Source organism: Physeter macrocephalus, chromosome 21 (genome assembly GCF_002837175.3).
Source record: "Physeter macrocephalus isolate SW-GA chromosome 21, ASM283717v5, whole genome shotgun sequence".
NCBI classification, from domain to species: domain Eukaryota; kingdom Metazoa; phylum Chordata; class Mammalia; order Artiodactyla; family Physeteridae; genus Physeter; species Physeter macrocephalus.
The window spans coordinates 3,880,459-3,901,869 of record NC_041234.1 but is presented as its reverse complement, the minus strand read 5'-3'; the positions used below and the strand labels follow the sequence as shown (position 1 = coordinate 3,901,869).

At 42.8% G+C, this 21,411-nt stretch overlaps 1 protein-coding gene across 8 annotated transcripts in view; it reads left to right on the top strand.

Annotated features, from left to right (window-relative positions):
• The window catches only part of SH3KBP1 (SH3 domain containing kinase binding protein 1), a 346,648-nt gene that overhangs the window by 191,168 nt on the left and 134,069 nt on the right, over nt 1-21,411 (top strand). For 3 of the 8 annotated variants that reach the window (XM_028482479.2, XM_028482476.2, XM_055081569.1), the window contains 4 exons: nt 377-506; nt 1,103-1,162; nt 8,747-8,821; nt 12,555-12,760. In XM_028482479.2, coding sequence (XP_028338280.1) covers nt 377-506; nt 1,103-1,162; nt 8,747-8,821; nt 12,555-12,760 — 471 coding nt within the window. Of the gene's footprint in view, nt 1-376; nt 507-1,102; nt 1,163-8,746; nt 8,822-11,149; nt 11,193-12,554; nt 12,761-21,411 lie in introns of those variants that run through there. The other 5 variants (XM_028482477.2, XM_028482475.2, XM_024115253.2 and 2 more) reach the window with 3 other exon arrangements.

The following is a 21,411-nucleotide window of genomic DNA, read 5'->3' as shown; positions in this document are numbered from 1 at the left end:
GCAAACGATATCTTGAAATACCCACAGTATCTATGATGTGACATGAAAATACGATTTGGTTGGTGTCACGTCACAGGTCCTTCTGTTACTCTGGTATGTTACGTATATTCCTAATCAAAGGAAATGCCAAATTTCAGTTGGATGTTAGTGGAAATGAAGTGTTAATTCTTTTCCACTTGGGTTTATGGTCCCTAGGTTAAACCCCCCTTCCTGAGTCTGAATCTCGAGACCCTGTGAAGTCTGCTTTCTCATTCCCTGTTAACCTGTAAGCTTTGGGTTCTGCTTGCACTCGGCACTGTATAGATAGGAGAGAAAACTGGCGAGTACCACGTCTAACTTGAACCCTGCCTCTGTTCTTCTGTCCACATCTGTGCAGGTAGAAGAAGGATGGTGGGAAGGTGTTCTCAATGGAAAGACTGGAATGTTTCCTTCCAACTTCATCAAGGAGTTGTCAGGGGAGTCGGACGACCTCGGCATTTCCCAGGATGAGCAGCTCTCCAAGTCAAGTAAGGAAGAAAGCCCTCCCACCATGCAGGACAGGGGAGGGGGCACCCACAGGTGCCACTCCAGCCTCCCCTTGGTTCTACTGCCTGTGCTAAGCGATTGTGACAGAAGCTCATGAATATTTTCTTGGTTATGCTGCCTTAACCCACCGTGGTTTAGTAGGTTCATCATTGTAAAGGTGTGACGTGCATACCTTTGCCCCTGCGCAGATGCACACTGTGAACATCTCTGGATAGGTGACTGTCGGCCTTCATAGTCCCCCATGGATGGCCCATGTTGCTGTGCCTCCGTATACTTCTAAAATGTCACTCACTGCAAGTTGATAATTATTTTTAAAATGAACCAAATGAGATTGTTAATATTTCTCAGCATCTCTTGAGGAACTTGGAGAAAATGGCACGCACGCACGCACACACACGCACACACACACACACCCCACACACAAATCATTGGTGGGGAGAAGGGCAATGTTCAGGACACGTGTGTGCCAGCTCCCTTGAAAGTCTGCCAAGCCAGCTGAGGGCCCAGCCCCACCTCGGGTGAGCATGCGTGTCTGTCTGTGATGGTGAGAACGAACTCCAGGTCTTTCTCTCTCCAGGGCCTGAAGCTCTCCTCCCTCCAGCTTCTCTGCTGCCTTTTCCAGCTCACGGAGCAAAAGGTCAGGACCGGGAAACTTTGTTCTCCCAGTCGCTAACCCAACTTCCTACGTAGGCGTCTGTGTATCTCTTGTGCCGTCTTGAGCCAAGGTCATGGGTGTGAATGTTGTAGAGGCTCGACTGTGTCTTAGCGGTTCGCCACTACCTGGGGCTGCAGACTCTCCTTTCTAACAAGAAGAAGACAGCTCAGTCCTGTCAAAATAATTCTTAAACAGCTTTCTTTTCCATTTGGAAAAATCTGACTTGAGTGGTATTTTCAATTTAGTTGTGTCTCTTTTGTTTAACCAGTAGCATGATTGGGCAGATCCCCAATTTGGAGGTAAAGCCATTTCTAGAGTCGTGCTCAGGCCACCTCCTTCACTTGGTGTTTCAATGGCACTGGCCAATTGGCTCAGTAGCTTCCAAAGTCTGGAGCTCCCCATCCCTGAACCTCATTCCATCCTGGGGTCTATGATAGGAAAGACAGGAGGTGATTTTGGGGCAAAGGAAGCATCTTGAAGCTCCTGCTGCCTTCTCTGGTTTGGGGCAAGGAGGTTCTCTGCTAACATGGACCAACAAATGAGTATGGCCAGGAGGGCAGAAAGTGTCCTTGACCCCATGATAGTGGGACTTCTATGGCTTCCAAATTGCACATTAGAATTCTGACTGCCATACTGTCTCCTTTCATACACTGGAATAGTATTGTACCTGGTAATTGGGTCCTATAATAAGAATACTATATCTTAGGGATATTGTGGATTAAATGGGCTTTCTTGGAGGGAGGACCAGATCGGGTCATTTCACCATTATTTCTGTGGAAGTGTGTTATGAGTTCCAATAGCAATAATGTATATAAACCACCTCACCTATAGAAGACCCTCTATTAAGTGGTCACTTTCATTGTTAATCATGATGAATTCTTGGGCCACAGCCAGTTAATAAGTTGAGGCTGCTTACACACCGATTAGTACTGTGCTCACTGAAGCATTGTCTCTGCCTTTGGAAATTACTTTGGGATTCCTGTACTCAGGCAGAAAAGGAGATCTGGAGGGGTATTGGACCACATCTTTGGGAGAACCTTGACCTCTTGATATCCTGCCATGTTAGGTATGCTTTCAGAGCTGGAGCTCAGAGAAGTCATGCCTCTTGTGTTTTTGGAACTGTTGAAATAAACTGTCTCCTCTTACTCCAAGTCAATAATGTAGACATTTGACCCTGCTTGACCCCTTAGCTCAGAGCACACAGTGCTGGAATTCCCGGGGCAGGAGGTTAGGAGGCGGAGTGGAATGGTCTTCCCAATCACTTAGCCTTCTGTCACATGCTCTGAAGGGGCTGTTTCTCTCATGGAGACTGCTGTCCCCAACGCTCATTCAGTTAAAACCTGCCATTTCAGAACTAGGAGATCCTAATAATTCCAGTTACCACAGGAACTGTCCCTTGTCAAGGGGGTTTTTGAGGTCTCTGGAGAGGCATGTTCTCCTAACAAGGATGGATGCTTGTGAAATAAGTACATGGCTTTTGTAATCTTCCTGTATGTGCAATTAAGGAGAAAAGGGCCCATCAATTGATCTTTCTGTCTGTCTGTCCATATCCATCCATCCTTCCTGCTTTCCTTCTTTTCTTCTATTCTTCATTCATTCAGCTTTTACTTGGCCCCTGTTGTTACTAAAATGCTCTACTAGGCACTGAAGAGATACAGAGACAAATCAGATAGGGTCCCTGTCTTCAGTCAGCTTGCACTGTGGAAAGGGGGTGCACAAATCAGCGACAGTTCAGGAAAGTGCCACACGTGCTCTGCTAGCCGGGTATCTGAGGAAAAGTGGGATACACAGGCAGAGAGAGGCCAGTCCCATTGGGATGTAGGGACAGCGGTGGTCACAAAGGGCTTCATAGGAAAGCAGATGTAATTATAATGTCCCTAGGGCTTGCTAAATTGAAATAATCCCCTGAAAGAGAGAGAAATACCATCTCTCAGTGTTCTCTCAGGCTGTTCAGTAACTGTTTACACTCTGATGGTAAAATATATATAATTAGATCAGATCACATGCCGAAATTATGTATACTGGTAAGATTTGTCTACGTGGAACTTTTGGTTTTAGAGTGAATCTGCTCGTTCCCTATCCCCAGAGAACGGTGTTAGTAGTTTCAGTGTACTTTTCTTTACAAAAGAAACACGTTTTTGTTTTGAAATAATTATAAGGTCACAGAAAGTTGCCAAAAAACCAAACCAAGCCAAAAAAAAAAAAAAGAAAACACTGTACAGGGCGGTCCCATGAACCCTTCATGCAGTTTCCCCCGGGGATAACATCTAGTATAACTACAGTAAATGCGTATTTACTTTTATCATAGAACTGAGAAAGACAGATGTAGTTAATGCACAAAAGATATCTAGGTTTTTACTCTGGTATGAGCCGAACTGTAGTTAATAAAGGTCTTTGTTAGACCAGCCCACTTAATACCCTTCATAAATTACAGTTTTCACAGAGACTGCTTAATTAATACATGGCTCTGGGGCTTCCCTGGTGGCGCAGTGGTTAAGAATCCCCCTGCCAATGAAGGGGACACAGGTTCAAGCCCTGATCCCACATGCCGTGGAGAAACTAAGCCCGTGCGCCACAACTACTGAGCCTGCGCTCTAGTGCCTGCGAGCCACAACTGCAGAGCCCGCGTGCCACAACTACTGAAGCCCACGTGCCTAGAGCCCGTGCTCCGCAACAAGAGAAGCCACTGCAATGAGAAGCCCGCACACCACAGCGAAGAGTAGCCCCTGCTCGCCGCAACTAGAGAATGCCCACACGCAGCAACGAAGACCCGATGCAGCCAAAAATAAATAAATTAAATAAATAAATTTATATTTAAAAAATACATGGATCTGGGAGTAAGTCAAACTCCTAATGTTTGCACCATTTTTGTAATTTTTAGAGATCCTAGTGACATCATATAAAAATCCTCTCAATTTAAATGCTAGTAGACATTGGGGGAGGTTTTTTTTTTAAGGCAGATAAAATCTGTATCCTGGTACATATGGAGAAAACTTTGTGTACAATGTATCCTTATACATCTCTTTGTTATACACACACACACCTACCCCTGTATGTGCACACACTTCTTTGATATTTGTAGTCTTCACATTGCTACTTCCAGAAGGTTTTTGAGAATAGTTAATTCAGTTGAGTTTTGTTAACCAATGGATGAATGCAATTGAAGAAACATTGCATTTTATTTATAAGGAAGTGTGCCATGACAGCTTGACACACGGTAGGTGTTCAGTAAATGCTTGCTGAATCCTTCTTACTCTGCCGAGGCATTTTTAGCTTTGAATGAAAGATATAAATTGCTTGAACTTGCTTTCCTTTTACCCTGATGTGTTTTTATATATGGTAGTTGGTTATGAAAATCTCTAAACTTTAGATCTTTGTTCAGGGTAATCTAATCTATCAAGGAAAGAGTTACAGCAGTTGTGTTGGTTGATATGTTGATTTAAACATTTTATCTCAAACAAGAAAATTCATTGTCAGGTAGTGGCAGAAACTTTTTGCTGTATATTTAAATTTGAAAGCATCTTTACCTTTCATAGCATTTATGGAACTTTAAAGGTGCTTTTTCAAAAACATTTTTGTCAGCTTTTTATTATAGAAATTTTCTAACTTACACAAATCGAGAGAATAGTATGATGAACTCCTGTGTACCTGTTACCCAGCTTCAGCAGTTAGCAACCTGTGGCCAATTCATTGTAATTATACCACTACACAATCCTCCCCTATATTATTTTGAAGCAAACCCCAGATATCATATAATTTCATCCATAAATATTTCAATATGTGTCAATAAAAGGGTATCTTAAATACTGTTATCACTCTGAATTGTAATAATAATAATAATAATAATAATAATAATAATTGCAGTTCCTCAAAGTAATTACCTATATGGTCAGTGTTCACTTTCCCCTAATAGTCTTCTATTTTTTAATACAATTTGTTAGTTTGAATCTGCACCCAAAGAAGGTACATACCCTGTGATTGGTTGATATGTCTCAACTCTCTTTGAATCTCTAGATTCTTCTTCCATGTCGCCTTTTTTCGTTGGTACTTTTTGCTGAAGAAACTGAGGTCCTTTGTCCCTTAGTTTCCCACAGCCTGCCTTTTGCTGATTTCATCTCTACTGTGTCGTTTACTCTATATTCCTATAAATTGATAATTGGATCTAGGGCCTTGATTAAATTCAGGTTTGAGAGAGAGATTTTTTGGGGTGCGGGCACAGAACTGCTTCATAGGTGGTGATGGATAGTCTATCTGGAGGCTCATAATGTCTGGCTATCTTTCTTTTTGAATATTAGCAGCCACTGATGATTATCACCCAGATCTATTCACTCATTAGGGCTTTCAAAATGGTACCAAAACAGGGAATTTTTTTTTTAAAAAGAGTGAAATGGGCTGCCATGTAACAGATCAATAGTGAAAAAAAATGTTGAGTAAATTAGGTTTTTAAAAAACAAAACATCCAAGGGTTTGCAATAATTGTGCGGGCAGGATCTTATGTTAGGGATGGAAAGGAATTGAGAGCTCATCTAGCCTAGTATCAGATGAGAACACTAAAGCCCAGTGAGATGAAGTCGTGGGTGTGGCCTCGCTTCTGAGTGATGAAGCCACCATTACATGCAGGCCTTCCTGCATATAATTTGCACATACTTTGGTATTGCTCCCATTACGGCTTGTAGATTACCCTTTCACAGAGCATCTGGCAAATTTCAAATCTGAGTACAGTTTAACTTATTTCTTCTTATGATCACAGATTATGATGAATTAATTACCTTTTCAGTTACAGTTTTGCACATGCGAGTATTGACTAAATGATGTGAAATAGAGCTAATTACAAATTATATTGATATTATTGCATTAAATTATAATCAGAAAATATCTTGATCTGTAAGATGTATTTGGATGTAGAGGCAAAGAAATCCAGATATGACTACTGTCCAGTTTCAATTTCATACATACTTTGCTTCACATTTAAGATATAAATGTGACTTTCCTGTTTCTAACATCTTTTTGATATTATTTAATTTCTTAGATTATAAAATAATTCTTGTAAAACTAAAAAGTGTTCCTTTTTTTTTTTTAAAGAAAAACATCGTTTAGCTACAGAAACATTTTAAGCTATTTCCCATAGTTTTCAGAGGGAGAAAGTTTGCATTTTCTTTCTATAACCATTAATAACCATGATATTTAAGTTTGAATTGACTTTCTTATTTTCCTAATTCCTTATGTTTGAATTTTAGGTTCAGATACTTTAGTGACTTGTCAAGCGAAGGCAAAGATGGAGATGGCCTTTTAAAACTTAGGGCAAACCACTCCCATGATACAGAAATATTTTATTTCATTAGCTTTAAGAAATGGATTGCTTGTGCCCCTTGCCTATAAGAGCTAAAGCCAGGCTGGCACCCTCCCACGCTTTGGTGTCTCTATACTTTTTAATATTAAATGTTATTTGTTTTGTGTATGAGGTTCTGTTGGCAGTGACGAGCAACTAGCAAATTGATGAAATAGAGTTTCAGGCAAAATTAGATGCTAGCATAAGCATATGATTTTCTGTTGAAATTTTAAAATGCTTCCCTTTTACAGTGTTTGCTGCCTTCAAGTGCTAATATTTAATAGTGACAGTAGAATATTCCTCCCCCCCACCAAATAAACAGCACTCATATCCATGGACTTTCCAATTGCCCATCTCTTTTGTTCTCTAGATGGAACGTGTGTGTCCTCACTCACCCCCAGCCCAGGCTCCATTTCCAGTCCTCTTGCTGCCAGTGGACGGGGCGGGGGGTGGGTATTTTGCAGAAATGCTTGGCCATTCAGAGACAGCAGGGCCATGTCTACCTCAGTGATTCTCAGACTTGGTCCTGGGGAAGAAGAAAGGGAGGTTCTCTTGTAGTTGGAGGAACTTTATTGAAATACTGATTTCTTTTTCTTACTTTTTTTTGACACGAAAAGGACTGCTGCCATTCAGTTCTGGGGGGCCTGGCTCACAAAACAGCTGTATTCCTTGGGAGTAATGTTACCTTAGCGATGGAAGTTAGGCAGAATAAAAATTCACCCAAATAAAAACTAGCCACTGTTACTTGCTCCACTTTGTCATCAAAGTCCTCAAGAGCTACAAGTCTAAGGAGGACATGAGAAACACTTGTTTCTTTGGATTATCCTTATGTAGCCAGTGATGTGAATATCTGAGTTTTTGCTTTAATTGGACAGAGCACATCTGTCAAAAAGGGCAGATTTCAAAGCAGTGGCGTACCACCATGTCTGTAGGACACAGAAATTGGCAATACCTGATTCCATTTAATTTGTTGATCTGATCGTTTACAATCCCTTTCATGTTATTAGGGGTGGCATGGCCTAGAAGTTGACACGATGGTCCCTAATGGAATTTCCCATTTTCCTGAAGAATGTTTCTAAAAAGTGAGACAAGTTGCTGTCTCTCACTCAGTTCCACTCTGTCTCTCTGTAAATGTAGCCTACCTTTTCATCCCTCAGACTTATTATGAGGGAGCTATGTAACTGGCCTCCAGTTTGATATTTAGCTCACAGCCATAATAGGACCTACTTCCTGCATAACTTAGAGTAATGCATATATTAATTGAGCTTGTCTTTATCAAACCATTTTACCTGCTGATGGTACTCTCTGTAGGGGGTGTGTGTGTGTGTGTGTGTGTGTGTGTGTGTGTGTGTGTACCCTCAAACTGGGGCAGAGTGTGTGTAGTCTATGTACTTACTCATGGTTCCAGAGAGATTTGGGCTTTAGCCATGTGTCCAGTCTTATGCTATTGATAACCTCTACTTGTAACAACAAAAAAGAAGATAATTTGCATTTGACACTGGGTGAGCCCTATGTCCTCATGCTTAAGTACAGTCTCATGACTGATACGGCAAAACCTCAATTAAGATGTTTCAGGAAATAGGGTTTTCTGGTGTCTTTGGTGCTAAGCAGAAAACCCCTTACATTGACATGGAAGCCACGATTGGTTTCAGACCTCATTGGTGAAAACCCCCCCTCTAGAATACTTGTACATTTTCTTGCTTCAAGATACTAAGAATGAAAAATCTTTTAAAAGGGATTTTGTACCTTGTTTAGACTCTTGGAGTCATGAATATCAGTTTGTATCGTACTGGGCTCTAGGGGTAGAAGATAAAGGATAATGGACCAAAATCTATATTATGTTCGGGTCACACTCTCCAAAGAGAAGAATGAGTTAACTAAGGAATCCGATTGATTGGATTTCCTCTGGTTGAGGTTTTCCTACTCTTGAGGTATAATGTTGAAGTGGCTTCCAGGTTTAAATTGGGCATAATCCACATGCCAGGCATTTGCAGAGGTGAGCCCTAATTCCGGTGCTCATTGCCATCATGGTTGCATGGGGACTTTGGGCTCATTCTGTAACATTCTTAAATTCTGCCTAATGGTTTCTAATTAATTTTGTGGATGAAGCTCTTGCAGTGGATTCATTGAAGACAAGTTCAGTTAAAGACTCTCCCTCTTCCTTCTTTTGCCATCATTTGCTCCCCTTCCCTCTCTCTTGTTTTTCTCTCCCCTTCTCTTCTCTCATTCACTGTCAGGAAAGACTACCTTTGAAGGGACAATTCTGTACCGAGCTGCACCGGGAAAGACGGAGGGCCACAGACGCTATTACAGTGAGTGACCTTAACAGCAGGAGGCAATTGTAAAGATAAGATCTGGGTTCTTGTGTTTTTTGATGCAGCTGCACTTTCCTGAGCTGCTCATGCTTCTGCCAAGTGTCTGTGTGAATTTCTGATCCAAGGACATGGACTTATTTGCCTGAGATAAGTGCCGTCTCCTTGGCGTGTGCTGCAGGAGCATTCCCATCACCAGCCCCTGGCGCTGTCTTGTTTGCTTTGTGCCTCTGTCATGTGTGTGACATGCGTGCATGAACCATGCGTGCAGAGAAGGGATCAGTAACATTGGTCATGGCATATGTGTTTGTACCTGTATCTCTGCACCTCTGGGGTGGTGTAAGATGGCTTCCTGTGGAGATGTCAACCTCTCGTGGTTATTGCTTTTACTGAGTGGGTCATTGGAAACCAATAAGTTATTTCCTCATTGCGGGGTTCAAAGAAGTAAGATTTTGGTAAGAAAAGTCTGTGCCAGAAATGGTATTTTGCTTTGCTCATTCAGCCAATCACCACACGGCAGACTTCTTTTGGCACGACCAGTGTGTAGCCTTTTGTGCTGTGAAAGAAAGCTGCCAAAAGTTGAGGGGGAAGGAGATGAATGAGGTTAATGAATGAATCTCGTGAGGTTCGTAGAACAGTCCTGCCACACACTAAGCACTACACGTGTGAGTGTAAACTTGAAATAAACAAAAATGGCTCACGGGCTGGAATATTAAGGAAATTATTGGCAATGACTTTTGTGTAATTTGGCCAGTTATATGAGTGGCCAAAGCAAACTTGAGGAAGCTTTGTTCTTTTTTCACTGCGAAGGAAAAGCATCCACCTTAGTGTGCATGTACACATATGTGTACATAGAGACGTACACACAGTGATGAAAGAGAAGGTTCACGCGTGAACACCGGAGCCACACTTCTCAAACTGTCTGCAGTGAAGTGTATTTTTATTTCCATTCCCCTGCGGACAGACATCGGGTACTACTGGCTTGCCTTCACTGCGCATGTGCTGCACCACCCGCCCCTCCCAGCAGGAGCAGACAGACAGATGTTGGTCTGTGCCCTGTTCACCCAGACGCGTCTGTTGGCCGCACGTCCGGAAGTAGCACCAGCGCACACTGCTATAAGCATTTCCAAACACAGACACTTTCTGTGCTTGTCTCTCTGTGTACCAGGAACGAGCCCTTCATGATCTTGGCTCCAGTCCACAGACCTCACTTTGGGTTGCACTGCCCTCGAGTGTCACCTGGCATTCCGAGCATGACACAGGGATAATTTACATAATAGTGTGTGTTATGAGCACCAGTGGCTAAAAGATACAGCACCAAAAATGAAAAGCCACCTTTCTTTTCCTCCGAAGGGAAGGAACTAGATTTTGAGTTATTTCGTCAACCCAGATACTCAGACATTTAATTTCATAGTACTTAAAAGTGATAGAAGCAAGCTACCAGAATATCCGGAAGAAAAATCTGCCATGTGTTTCCTTCCCAGCCCATGCTTGTGTGGTTGAATGACCGTGCAACCTTTCCCTGTGTAACATAAAGAATATTTCTCACAGTGATTACTATGATATTATTAAGATGAGCCCGGAAGGTAGCAAATCCCTAAAACCAGAAGCTCAGTGAAATCAGGATGGCAAGTGCTTGAAAATATTGTGTTTCTAGCTAATGAGGTGTGATAAAAGAATGCTTCAAATTCTTCTCTTTGAAGAACTCAAACAGACTTAGCCAAATCCATTTGCCCTGCTGCCTTTTGCTCGTGGTGCTGGTGGTGGTGGCGGCGGGGAAGGGGAGCAGTGATGTTTTCTGTTCACTAACCATTTCTTTATTCCGCTCTCAAGCGCTTCTTCCCAAACCAGAAAAGAATATACAAGCCATTTATCACACAGAAAGAATCCATACGGCAAAATGAGAACATGTTAAAGGGGAAATGACACAATATTTAGACTCCAAAATTATATCTCCAGCAGGGGTATTTCCAAAAACAATGAACAGATAAACGCACGAATGGAGAGCTAATCCAGGGGGCTTCTTCATGTTTGCACACTCGCATCCAGTCGTGTAAATTGGAGCCGATCCCCTTGTTGTGGGCTGTTCGTCATTGTTCTGCCCTCTGTTCTTGCTCATAAATGCTGTTCTTTAGTTAATTAAAATGTACACCAGGGATCTTCCTCCCCACCCCCTCCCTTTTGCTTTACAAATACCATTTTATTGAAAACAGCAGCAACAACAAACACAGCCATTGTTTAAAGGATTTGATTTTGAAGCTTGTTAGCAATTTATAATGACCTTTCTATATTTTTCTGTTTTCATTTAACAGTTTCTTCCTGCACTGAGACTTCTTTATTTGAATGACTTCAACATTTTGTGACATTTTATGTGAGCAATTGTTTGATGTATCATTCTTATGTACTAAGAGGCCACCTTACGTGTAGGAAGATAATGCACGGTGTGGCCAATAGAGAACAAAATTTGATGGTATACTTTCATCCCAAGTATCGTATCATTGTCATCAGGAGACATATAGTAAATGTTCAGGAGCTAGTCTACACATCTAGAGGCTTTTAGAGACAGGCTTAATGGCACTTTCCATAAGATATCCTTTTAATCCTGCCCTTTGATGGCATGACTAATGTACTGACCATCAAAGTAAGAATGTACACCCAGAAATTAACTAGACACAAATAGGCTCTTCCTTTTAGGAACATGATTGTGGGCAGAGCCTGGGGAAAAAAAGAATCTGGGGAGGTAAGTGTCCATGTTGTCTTGCTGATATCTATTTGATGACTTCCAACACATGCCACCAGCGGTCAAAGGAAAGGTGTCACGTCCCCAGTGTTCTTCTTTGGAAAGGAGTTCAGCTCTGGGGAGACGTTGGTGTCAGAGGAGGGAGGAAGAACTGTAGGCTTGGGGGATTCTGGCCCCCCGGAGGGCAGCTTCCTTTCCCTCTTTAACAAATACAATCATCTTGCCAGTGAAAGTATTTCAATGTCAAGTTTGGTTTAATGCTTTCCTCGAGAAACATGTCTGCGTGCACTTATTCCTTGTGAAGCCATCCAAAGAGATTTAATTCTTTGGCAGTCATAATTTTGTGTGGTTTCTTTAATTGCTAATTTGTTTAAATGGCTTTTAGCTTTATAGTTTCCCTTTAGGAAATGTTACTTTCATTGCTAATTGCTAACTGACATGAGTCATAGAAATGGGAGGTACAGTATGTGGTACTGACTAGGTGGGGAGGCGAGGAGGGGGCGGGAAGAGTTGTTATTGCACAGACTGCAGCAAAACAAATTTGGCTGAGAACCAGGCTCTGGCTGAAAAGAGGTGAAATGTCACATTTACGAAGAGATCTGCTTTGAAATTAGATTTTCTGAAAAGTTTTGATTCACTTCTTAAAATTAAAAGCTGGGCACAGAGGGTGGGAGGGAGACGCAAGAGGGAGGAGATATGGGGATATATGTATATGTATAGCTGATTCACTTTGTTATACAGCAAAACTAACACACCATTGTAAAGCAGTTATACTCCAATAAAGATGTTAAAAAAAAAAGCTGGGGGTGGGGAGATGGAACAAAACTCAGAGCCGCCCCCATGCAACGTATTCACACGCTAAATGAAAAACCGCAGTGCAAGTTATCCCATGCCCAGTGACACTTTTAGCAGTGGTTCCTGGCTGGCTATGAAGTGCTTCACGGCTATGGCTGATTTCTGAGCTCTTTCTTTCCCCGTCCCCGCTCTTGACAGGTTTAAGGGAAACCACAGGCTCCGAGAGTGATGGGGGTGACTCGAGCAGTACCAAATCCGAGGGTGCCAACGGGACAGTCGCAACGGCCGCAATCCAGCCGAAGAAAGTTAAGGGAGTGGGCTTTGGAGATATTTTCAAAGACAAGCCAATAAAGCTAAGACCAAGGTCGATTGAAGTAGAAAATGACTTTCTGCCTGTGGAAAAGGTATGTTCGACAGTTTCTGTTTTATTTCAACGTGATGTGGTATAACCTAAAGTACCTTGTGGGGCTTGGCGTCTACGACTTCCTTTGCCTCTTCTGAGGTTTCACTGTCCTCGTGTGCAGCTCTCCTTCTGTATAGGAACAGCTTTCCTCGAAAGGCTCATGCTCTAGTTTGCTGTTGCTTTTCTTACTGATCTCCTCTCTGTGGAACGTTTCTCAGGATGACTTTTCAAATAGGCCGGCCCTTCTGTATTTCCTCCTCAGAAAAGCCACTCATCCTGGACCCAGCTAAACACATAACCTTGGTACTTTTCAACCTCTCTTCTCTCCTGGTATGTTTCTCTTGTGATTTGTGCTTGGGCGTGCTGACTGGTTCTGCAGTAGAGAGAGGGGTTGTGCATTTTTTTTCTCAAGGTATTTGGTGGAAATGATTTCAGACTACTGAAAGGAAGTCTCCTGCGTGTGTGAGTGACAGAGATGGCCCTCGCTGTGAATCCCTGGGTTGTTACCATCAGGAAGCTGGCTGTTTTCTCCTGCCCCTGGTTCTGGGTTGGCGAGAGGCAGACAGCATGTTGCTGCTGAGTACGCGGTTGCCACAGCAACACACCCAGAGCCATTGTGCTCGTGGCTGTCAGTGACGTCTACTGTGGTACACTTTTAAGCATCATAGCCTTGCTTACGATTTGGTAAATACTGTGGAGTTTTCCAGTCTGTAATAAGCTACGCTCGTGCTGTGCTTAAAGAATGTTTGTTAATTTGATTTAGTGCTGAAATTTTTGCTTTGACGTTTGTGCCAGCAGGCTTGGGGGATGGGGCATGGGCAACAGCTCTACTGCAGGTTTATCGACGGCTTTGAAATGTTTTTCATTTCTCTGTCAAATGAATTTTTAAAAGTTGCATCATCTTCTGCAGCTGGAGAACTTCCACCCACCTCCCTCCCGCCATCCGCCAGCAACCTTGCCCAGTGTCATCATGCATTAGAAACAGAATCGGGAAAGGAAACTTTCTGGACACTTAATACCCTTAGAGATGAATAAGGCAGAAAGGGCAGATACTTAAAAAGGAAGGACTGTTTCACTTAAACTCTTCTTTTGTGGAAGCTTCTCTAGTCGACTTGCTACTTCTCAAGATCTGAAAACTATCTAGTTAGTGTCCCAGCTTGTGAGTTCATTTCTGCTTCACGTGGTCACTTTCAGATTCCCATAAATATTTACAAAAGAGCAAGTTCCCATCTTGGAAAGGAACGATGAATACAGTTTTTCTTCATTTTATTCCAGTGGTTGAAATGAACGTGACCATTGACTCAGTCAGCAAACAATTAATTCCTTTTGTTCGTTTTATGATGCTCAGTCTTATTTTTCTCTGTGTAAAACGACATTGTTTGTGCATAACTTTCATTATTGCTATTAATATTTGTCTTAACCGCTAGTAATAAATTGGGTTGTTACTAATAGCAGTATCAGCGACAAATGTATTAATACTCCCAAGTTTGTACCTCAGCACACTTCTCTGAGCTCCACAGCCACGTGTCCAGCTGCCGTCTTGAACATCTCCACTCGGAGGTCCTAAATTCTTAGCAGCTTGTCCAGACCTGAACTCATCCTCGTCCCCCTCAAACCACTCTGCCCACAGCCTTCCCCATCTCAGGTGAAGGCAGTGCCACTCCCCCTCCCATGACTCAGAAGAAAAGCCCTGGGGTTGTCCCTGACTCCCCTCTTTCTCTTACATCCCATGGCTGATCCATCAGGCAACCCCATCAGCGCAGCCTCCTAGGTGTGCCCGGCACCTGCCATGGCTCATCACCTCTGCTCTCCCCCTGCTCTCGCCATCGCTGTGGTGGCCTCCTAATTGGTCTTCTTGCTTCTCCCCTTCCTCCTATGGTCTAGTGTCAGTATCAAAGCCAGGAGGGTGATCCTTTGAAACCCGAAGTCAGGTCGTGCCACTCCTCTGCTCGCACACCTGTAGAGGCTCCCCTGTGAACCAAAGTGTGTGTGTGCCGCTTGGACCTCCTCCCTCACTGCTCTCTCCCTGCTTGCTCCATCCTGGCCCCCTCACTCCTCCTCAAACATGCCACGCACGCTCCCACTTGGGGGCCTTTGCCGCGGTGCTGTCCTCTGCCTGGACACTCTGTTTCCACCTGCCCGCCGTGGCTGCCTGCCTCTCCTCCCTGATGCCTGCTCATTCTGAAACCTGCCCCCTTGGCCCATCCTGCTTACTTGCACTGCATTTTTTGTTTTCCCTAGCATGTTCCCCCTTCTAACATGTTTATTTTTTATTATGTTTATTCTTTGTTTTGTTCACTGATTATGCTATGTGCTTAGAACAGTGTGTGGCATATAGTAGGTGCTCAGTAAGTGTTAAAGGAATAATATTCAAACTATATAAGTATAGCACTTTAGAGATTACAGACATCTATAAAATGAGGGAACCGGGTGGGATAACAGTTATATAGTAGGAAATATAGTAGTTGTATGGTTCACTGCACCTCTGTGAAACAGAAGATTTATTGCGTTGGTCTTAGAGACAAGAAATGTTAACTTCATCAGAGTAATATATATATGTACGGCGTGTGTATGCATCTTGATTCATGATTTGTTTGCAGAATGAAACCATGTGCTGGCAGCTCCCTTAACCTGCTTCTCATTGTGAAGCCTCTGGGGAAAACTTAAACTTCCCAGCCTGCTTTACTGGCTGCGGACAATTTTTATAGCATCTAAGAGGATTCAAAACTCTCTCCACCCCCTGTTGTTGGCGCCATGGATAGTTACATAGATTTATGGATCCATTATATTATTGCACAACCTGGCATGGGAGCTGATGAGTGTGATAATGTTTTACTTGTGTACGACCTGGTTCTCATCGCTTTTGAGATGGTTTTGTGTCTAAGATTTATGTTTAAGGAAGGAAGTTTCTGATGAGAGTTGAGCTCGCTGTTTTGATTTTGCAGAAGCACAAGCTGGATCTCATGTGGCAGTGTCTGTGTTAGGTGAAGCCCAAGCAGGTCTTCCACTCAGGCTGGGGCAGTTGACCTGTTGACATGACTGGTTTGATAACTCGCATGAGGGAAAAAAGGTCTGTGACAATTATTAACAGCTGCAAGCATCCTAGTATACTTTCCGTTCAAGTTTGCGAAGTTTTGAGATCCACTTTTCGGAGTCAGTTGAAAATTTTGTGCTTATTTTACCTGTGCTTTAATCCATATCACCCTACCCAGAGTGGTTGAATGCTGATGATTATACCCCAAGAGAGATACCGGTGTGTCTGTAACACTCCCCCGACCAACAAGGAAATCATTAGTATTCCTGCTTCTCTTACTGAGCTATAAGGAAGGACCCCATTTATGAGTCTTTTTAATACTACCAACCTGATCTGCCTGTGAATGATGTGTTTAATGTACCATTTAACTGAAATATTTATAGGTGAAATGACTTAATGTCTGGGATTTTGCTTCCAGTAATTTGGAAGATGGAAGAGTGGGTGGGGCACAGAGGAAACCAGATTGGTCATGAGTTGATAATTGTTGAAACTAGGTGGTGCGTACATGGTGGTTCAGTACACTGTACTCTATTTTTGTATATGTTGGAAATTTCCCTTGATAAGGGTTAAAGAAAAAAGAAAAGAACCTTGGGGAAAAATGTACCATTTAAACTAAGCCCAGAGGTACGTATGTGTTATATCAAAACAGTGGAAAATACGTTGTGGCTAAAGATGAACCAAATTAAATATCATAAGATTAGAAGGGCATGGTACCATTGTCCTAGCTGATTGACCTTGACAAAGTCACTTAGCCTCAATCGAACCATCTGTAAAATGGGAATACTCTTTATGCCTATCCTACCTCATCGGACTTTTAAAAATGCTACATAGCTGAAAATACTTGGAAATTGTAAATGTAACTAATTTCAGCTAGTATTTGTTCAGTACTCACTATATGCTCGGCACTGAGGATACAGTGGTAAACAAGACCAGGTCACTGCCCCTCAGGGAGCTGCAGAAAAGTAAACAAGCAGTAATAATACAGTGTGGGGAATGCGGTGACCAGGCTGAGAACACAGTACTGTGCCGTAGGAGCCCTTGGGCATGGCAGGAAGTAGCGAGTTGTTAGGGAGGCTGGAGAGTGTGTATTCATGTGTGTGTACCTACTTCCTACTAGAAGTGGTGTTTAGACCTGTAGGAAGTGATGTTTTTAGACCTACAGGAAGTGATGTTTAGGCTGAGAACCATGGGTCCGGTACACCTTCAGCAAGCAAAGGAGCATAGAGTTGTCGAGGTGGGAAGAGCAACATGTATAAATGCCTCGAAGGGAAAAGGAAATAGCACAGAGCATGTGTCGAGGCTCCAGCAGGAAGTGGGGAAAGATGAGAATGGAGAAGAAAGCAGGGCCCACATCAGGAAGGGCCTGGTGAGACTTGTTAAGGAGTTTGGACTTGACTTTGAGGGCAATGGGGAGCCATCAATGGGGAGCAATTCTCAGCAAGAGAGTGACATGATCACATAGGTGGTTTCGAGAAAGTATTCCAAGCTGCAGTGGGAGGAGTGGATTACAGAAGACAGGATAACTAGAATTCAGGGGAGAGGTTAACAGAAGCTTGTATTGGCTCTACCAGTAAATCCCCCTCCTCAATGTAGTTTCTAAACCAGTTAATGAGTCAGTGGATGGAGAATCAAAATATTATTTTTGTTCCCTTTTTCAGTATGGATATCCAGTTGACTCAGCACTGTTTATCAAAAGGGTCATCCTTTCTGCAGATCACCTGTTTATCAAAAAGGTCACCTTTGTCATAATTTAAGTGGCTGTGTATGTGTGGGTCCATTTCCAGACTCTCTGTTCTGTTGGTTTGTTTGTCCTTGTGGTCATTCTGTACTACCTTGATTACTGTAGCTTTGTAGTCGGTCTTGACATCTGGTAGTGTTAAGTCCACCATCTTTATTCCTCTTCTTCAAGATTTCCTGCGTTGTTGTATTTTCATATAAATTTTAGAATCAGCTTGTCAATCCCCACCTCCCTCCCCCCACCCCCGCAAAAAAACCTCCTGGATTTCGAATGGGAGTACATTAACTATAGATACTTTTGGGGGAGAATTGACACCTTTCTGATCTATGAGCATGGAATATCTATTTATGTAAGTCTTATTTTACTTTGTAAAAATTTCTCAAGTTACGTATTTATGATTTGTACATCTTTCTCTACCTATGTTATATTACAGTGTTGTTATTGATGAAGGCAGAGTTGGAGGATATAGATTAGTGTGAGAGCCAAATGGGCCTAGCAGTTGATCTCCAGAATTAGACAGACTCACGCACCCAGTCTCAGCAGTGCTGGACTCGGGCAGACCCATGTGAGGTAGAAGGGCCAGCTCCTTGAGGAACAGCAGAGAAGGCCGACTTCCAAGAGGAGGAAAGAGAAGAGCTGAGCTAAGCATGCCCAGTTTATTTTTCCTAAATTCAAGTATCAGAGAAGTCATTTCACTCTCCCAAGAGAAAGTGAATAGGGAGATAGAGAGTTCCAAGAGTGTTCAATTCTTCCCAGAGGCCAAGTGTGTCCAGAGAGTGTCCATTTGGTCTCCCTTTTACACGGAAGGAAACATCAAGATAAGACAAACAACTTTTCTAACAGCTTTGAATTATTATCATAAATGTTTGGGGGAAATATTTTGGAGATAGAATCAAGAAGTTTGATAGTATGTGAGAGATAAAGGAGAGGAAAGACTTGAAGAGGATGCCTTGGGCAACTGGCTTCAGCAGCTGGGTGGATGGCAGTATCATTCCCTGATTAGAGAACACTGGAGGAGAAAGATATCTGGGGAGGAAGGTCATGGGTTCAGTCTTAGACTAGCTGGATTTTGAGGTCCTTGTGGAACCATCAGGTGGAGGCATCCAGCAAGCAGTTGGATAAATAAGTCTGGTGATGGGGAGAGAACTGTAGATGTAGGTTTTGGAGTCATCCATCTAGAGATTGGGTTGGGAGATTGTAAGAAGGCAACCCAGACAGGACCTTATTCTCATGAATATGGCTTATACCTTGTCTCCCAGCTGTGGACCTGAGAGAGAACTTCCTCATCAGGCTGCTTCCCTGCAATCCCAGCCTGGCCTCACCCTTTTTCTGAACTCCTTCCCTTTTCATGAGTCACTCAGATGATCACTCCTGGCCAAATACTCCGGGAAAGGAGTGTCAGGTATTACACATGGGTGGGTAAATTCCAGATGCTCAGGGGAGTCCCAGGACCTACCTAAGCTGATATGTCTTTATGTAGAATAATCCTGGCTTTCTGGTGCCAGCTTATTCCATGCTTAAGTGCCCTAGGCACAGCTAGTCTTGGCCCCCTTAATTACTGAGAAAAGCAGTCTTTTTGGCCTGGGCTCTTCAAACGGCCAGATTGGAAAAGATATTTTTCCAGGTGGTTGTTTACTCTACTGGAGTCCCTACAAAGAAATCCTTCAAGAAGTTCCATGGTCTTCCCGTCTTAGTTGATTTCCGTTCGTGACTTCTGATCTCTGTCTCTTGAAATGATTCTGTTTTCTTTCTCTGTTTTCTCCTATGTTCCACGGCTAGGCATTGTGTTTGTGACAGTCGCTTTTTCAGCTCTCATCATCTTGAATCTCAGTTATAGAATCACAGTCATCCAAATTAATGCCTTTATAATATCAACATTGTAGCTTTTACTTGTAACAGAGAATTAGAATTAAAATCATATATAAATGAGCTACTAATCAATTTTTTTAATCAGCCAAATTGCAGCAAGAGAAATTCTAATATCTTCATATGTACCTCAGGCAGTCTTTTTATCCATACTAGTAAAAATTCGTCAAGCTGTATACTGATGTAAAATTAAAACATGTAGACATTGAAAGTGATGATCTTAGTTCCTTAAAAATGAGAGATTTATGTCTCTAATCCTTTGAAGACTAGAAATAAGCTCTGGGGAATCCCAGAAGCTAATGATGCATACTTTGACTAATGAAACACAACTGGGTCGAACCTTGGCGTGATTATCTGAGACCTGTAGTATTGGATGTCTCTCATAGTGGTTGAAAGATAAGATTTTGTGACATCTCTTGAGCAGTTGAAAGACCCGTGATGTTTAAAGAGCAGGTGATGTTGAGATGCCCACTGGTCGCCTGGGCTGAATGAAGTGTCTGGGATTTTCAGACTTGGGTTTATGTGTTATCTTTCCTTATCTAGGAAAAGTGAGGAGAGGGCCAGTGGTAGGAAAAGGGAACCAGAAATAGTCTACAGGGTTACTCTTTGACATATTAGGTTACCGTTTACTGTTTTATGCATGTTTGATATATACCTTCTAAAACATTCAGCATAGTGTATTTTCTTTTTTAAAAAATATTTATTTATTTATTTTCGGCTGCGTGGGGTCTCCGTTGCCGCGCGCGGGCTTTCTCTAGCTGCGGCGATTGGGGGCTGCTCTTCGTTGCGGTGCGCGGGCTTCTCACTGCGGTGGCTTCTCTTGTTGCGGAGCACGGGCTCTAGGTGCATGGGCTTCAGTAGTTGCTGCACACGGGCTCAGTAGTTGTGGCTCGTGGGCTCTAGAGCGCAGGCTCAGTAGTTGTGGCGCACGGGCTTAGTTGCTCCGCGGCATGTGGGATCTTCCTGGACCGGGGCTCGAACCCGTGCCCCCTGCACTGGCAGGCAGATTCTTAACCACTGCGCCACCAGGGAAGTCCCAGCAGCATAGTGTATATTCTGTGAAATGTTTAATTGCAGCCAGATGGTCACCAAGAATCACATTCCCAGGAGGCCTTAAAATTGTGTTTTTAGGAATATAGTTATTAAGCATGCAGGATACGCTGCCCAGGTTCACATCCCAACTCTGCCTCTTCCTGGGACAAATTACTTAAGCACTCAATGCTTTAGATTCCCCATCTGTAGAATCAGAATAACAAGAGAACCTGGCCCATATGGTTGTTAGGAGGATTAAATAACTCAAAAAATGGGTAAAAGTGCCTCGTGTAGAATAATCACTAGATTAACGTTAGTAGTTATCATTGTTGCCCTTCTGGTTATGAGAACAGAAGGAGTGCCTATAAATAGCAGTGCGGTCTCCGGGATCATTTCTTTAACTTTTTATTGTGAACATTTTAAAACTCAGAGAAGGAGAAATGAATTTTGCTCCGTCTGTGGTAGCTGTTTGTTTGACATCACCAAGCCTTCAGTATTGGCCATTGGGGAGTAAGTGCCACGCAGGGGATTTTAGGGCAGTGAAAATACTCTGTATGTATTCTGTATGATACCATAATGATAGATACATATCATTATACATTTATCCAAACTCATACAATGTACAAAGTAAGAGTGAACCCTAAGGTAAACTACAGACCCTGGGTGATAAGGCGTCAATGTAGGTTCATCAACTGTAACAAACGTACCACTCTTATGTTGACAGCGGGGGAGGCTGAGCATGCGAGGAGGCACAGGGTATCTGGGAAATCTCTGTACCTTCTTTTTCTTTTTCTGTGAACCTAAGACTGCTCTAAAAATAATTAAAGTCTTAAAAAAAAAAGAAAGTAAGTGCCATGATTTTGGACCTTGTCTTTGTTAGTCGCCATTGTATTTTCAGTTCCTTGGAAATCATTAAAAACTATAGTTGGGGGCTTCCCTGGTGGCACAGTGGTTGAGAGTCCGCCTGCCGATGCAGGGGACA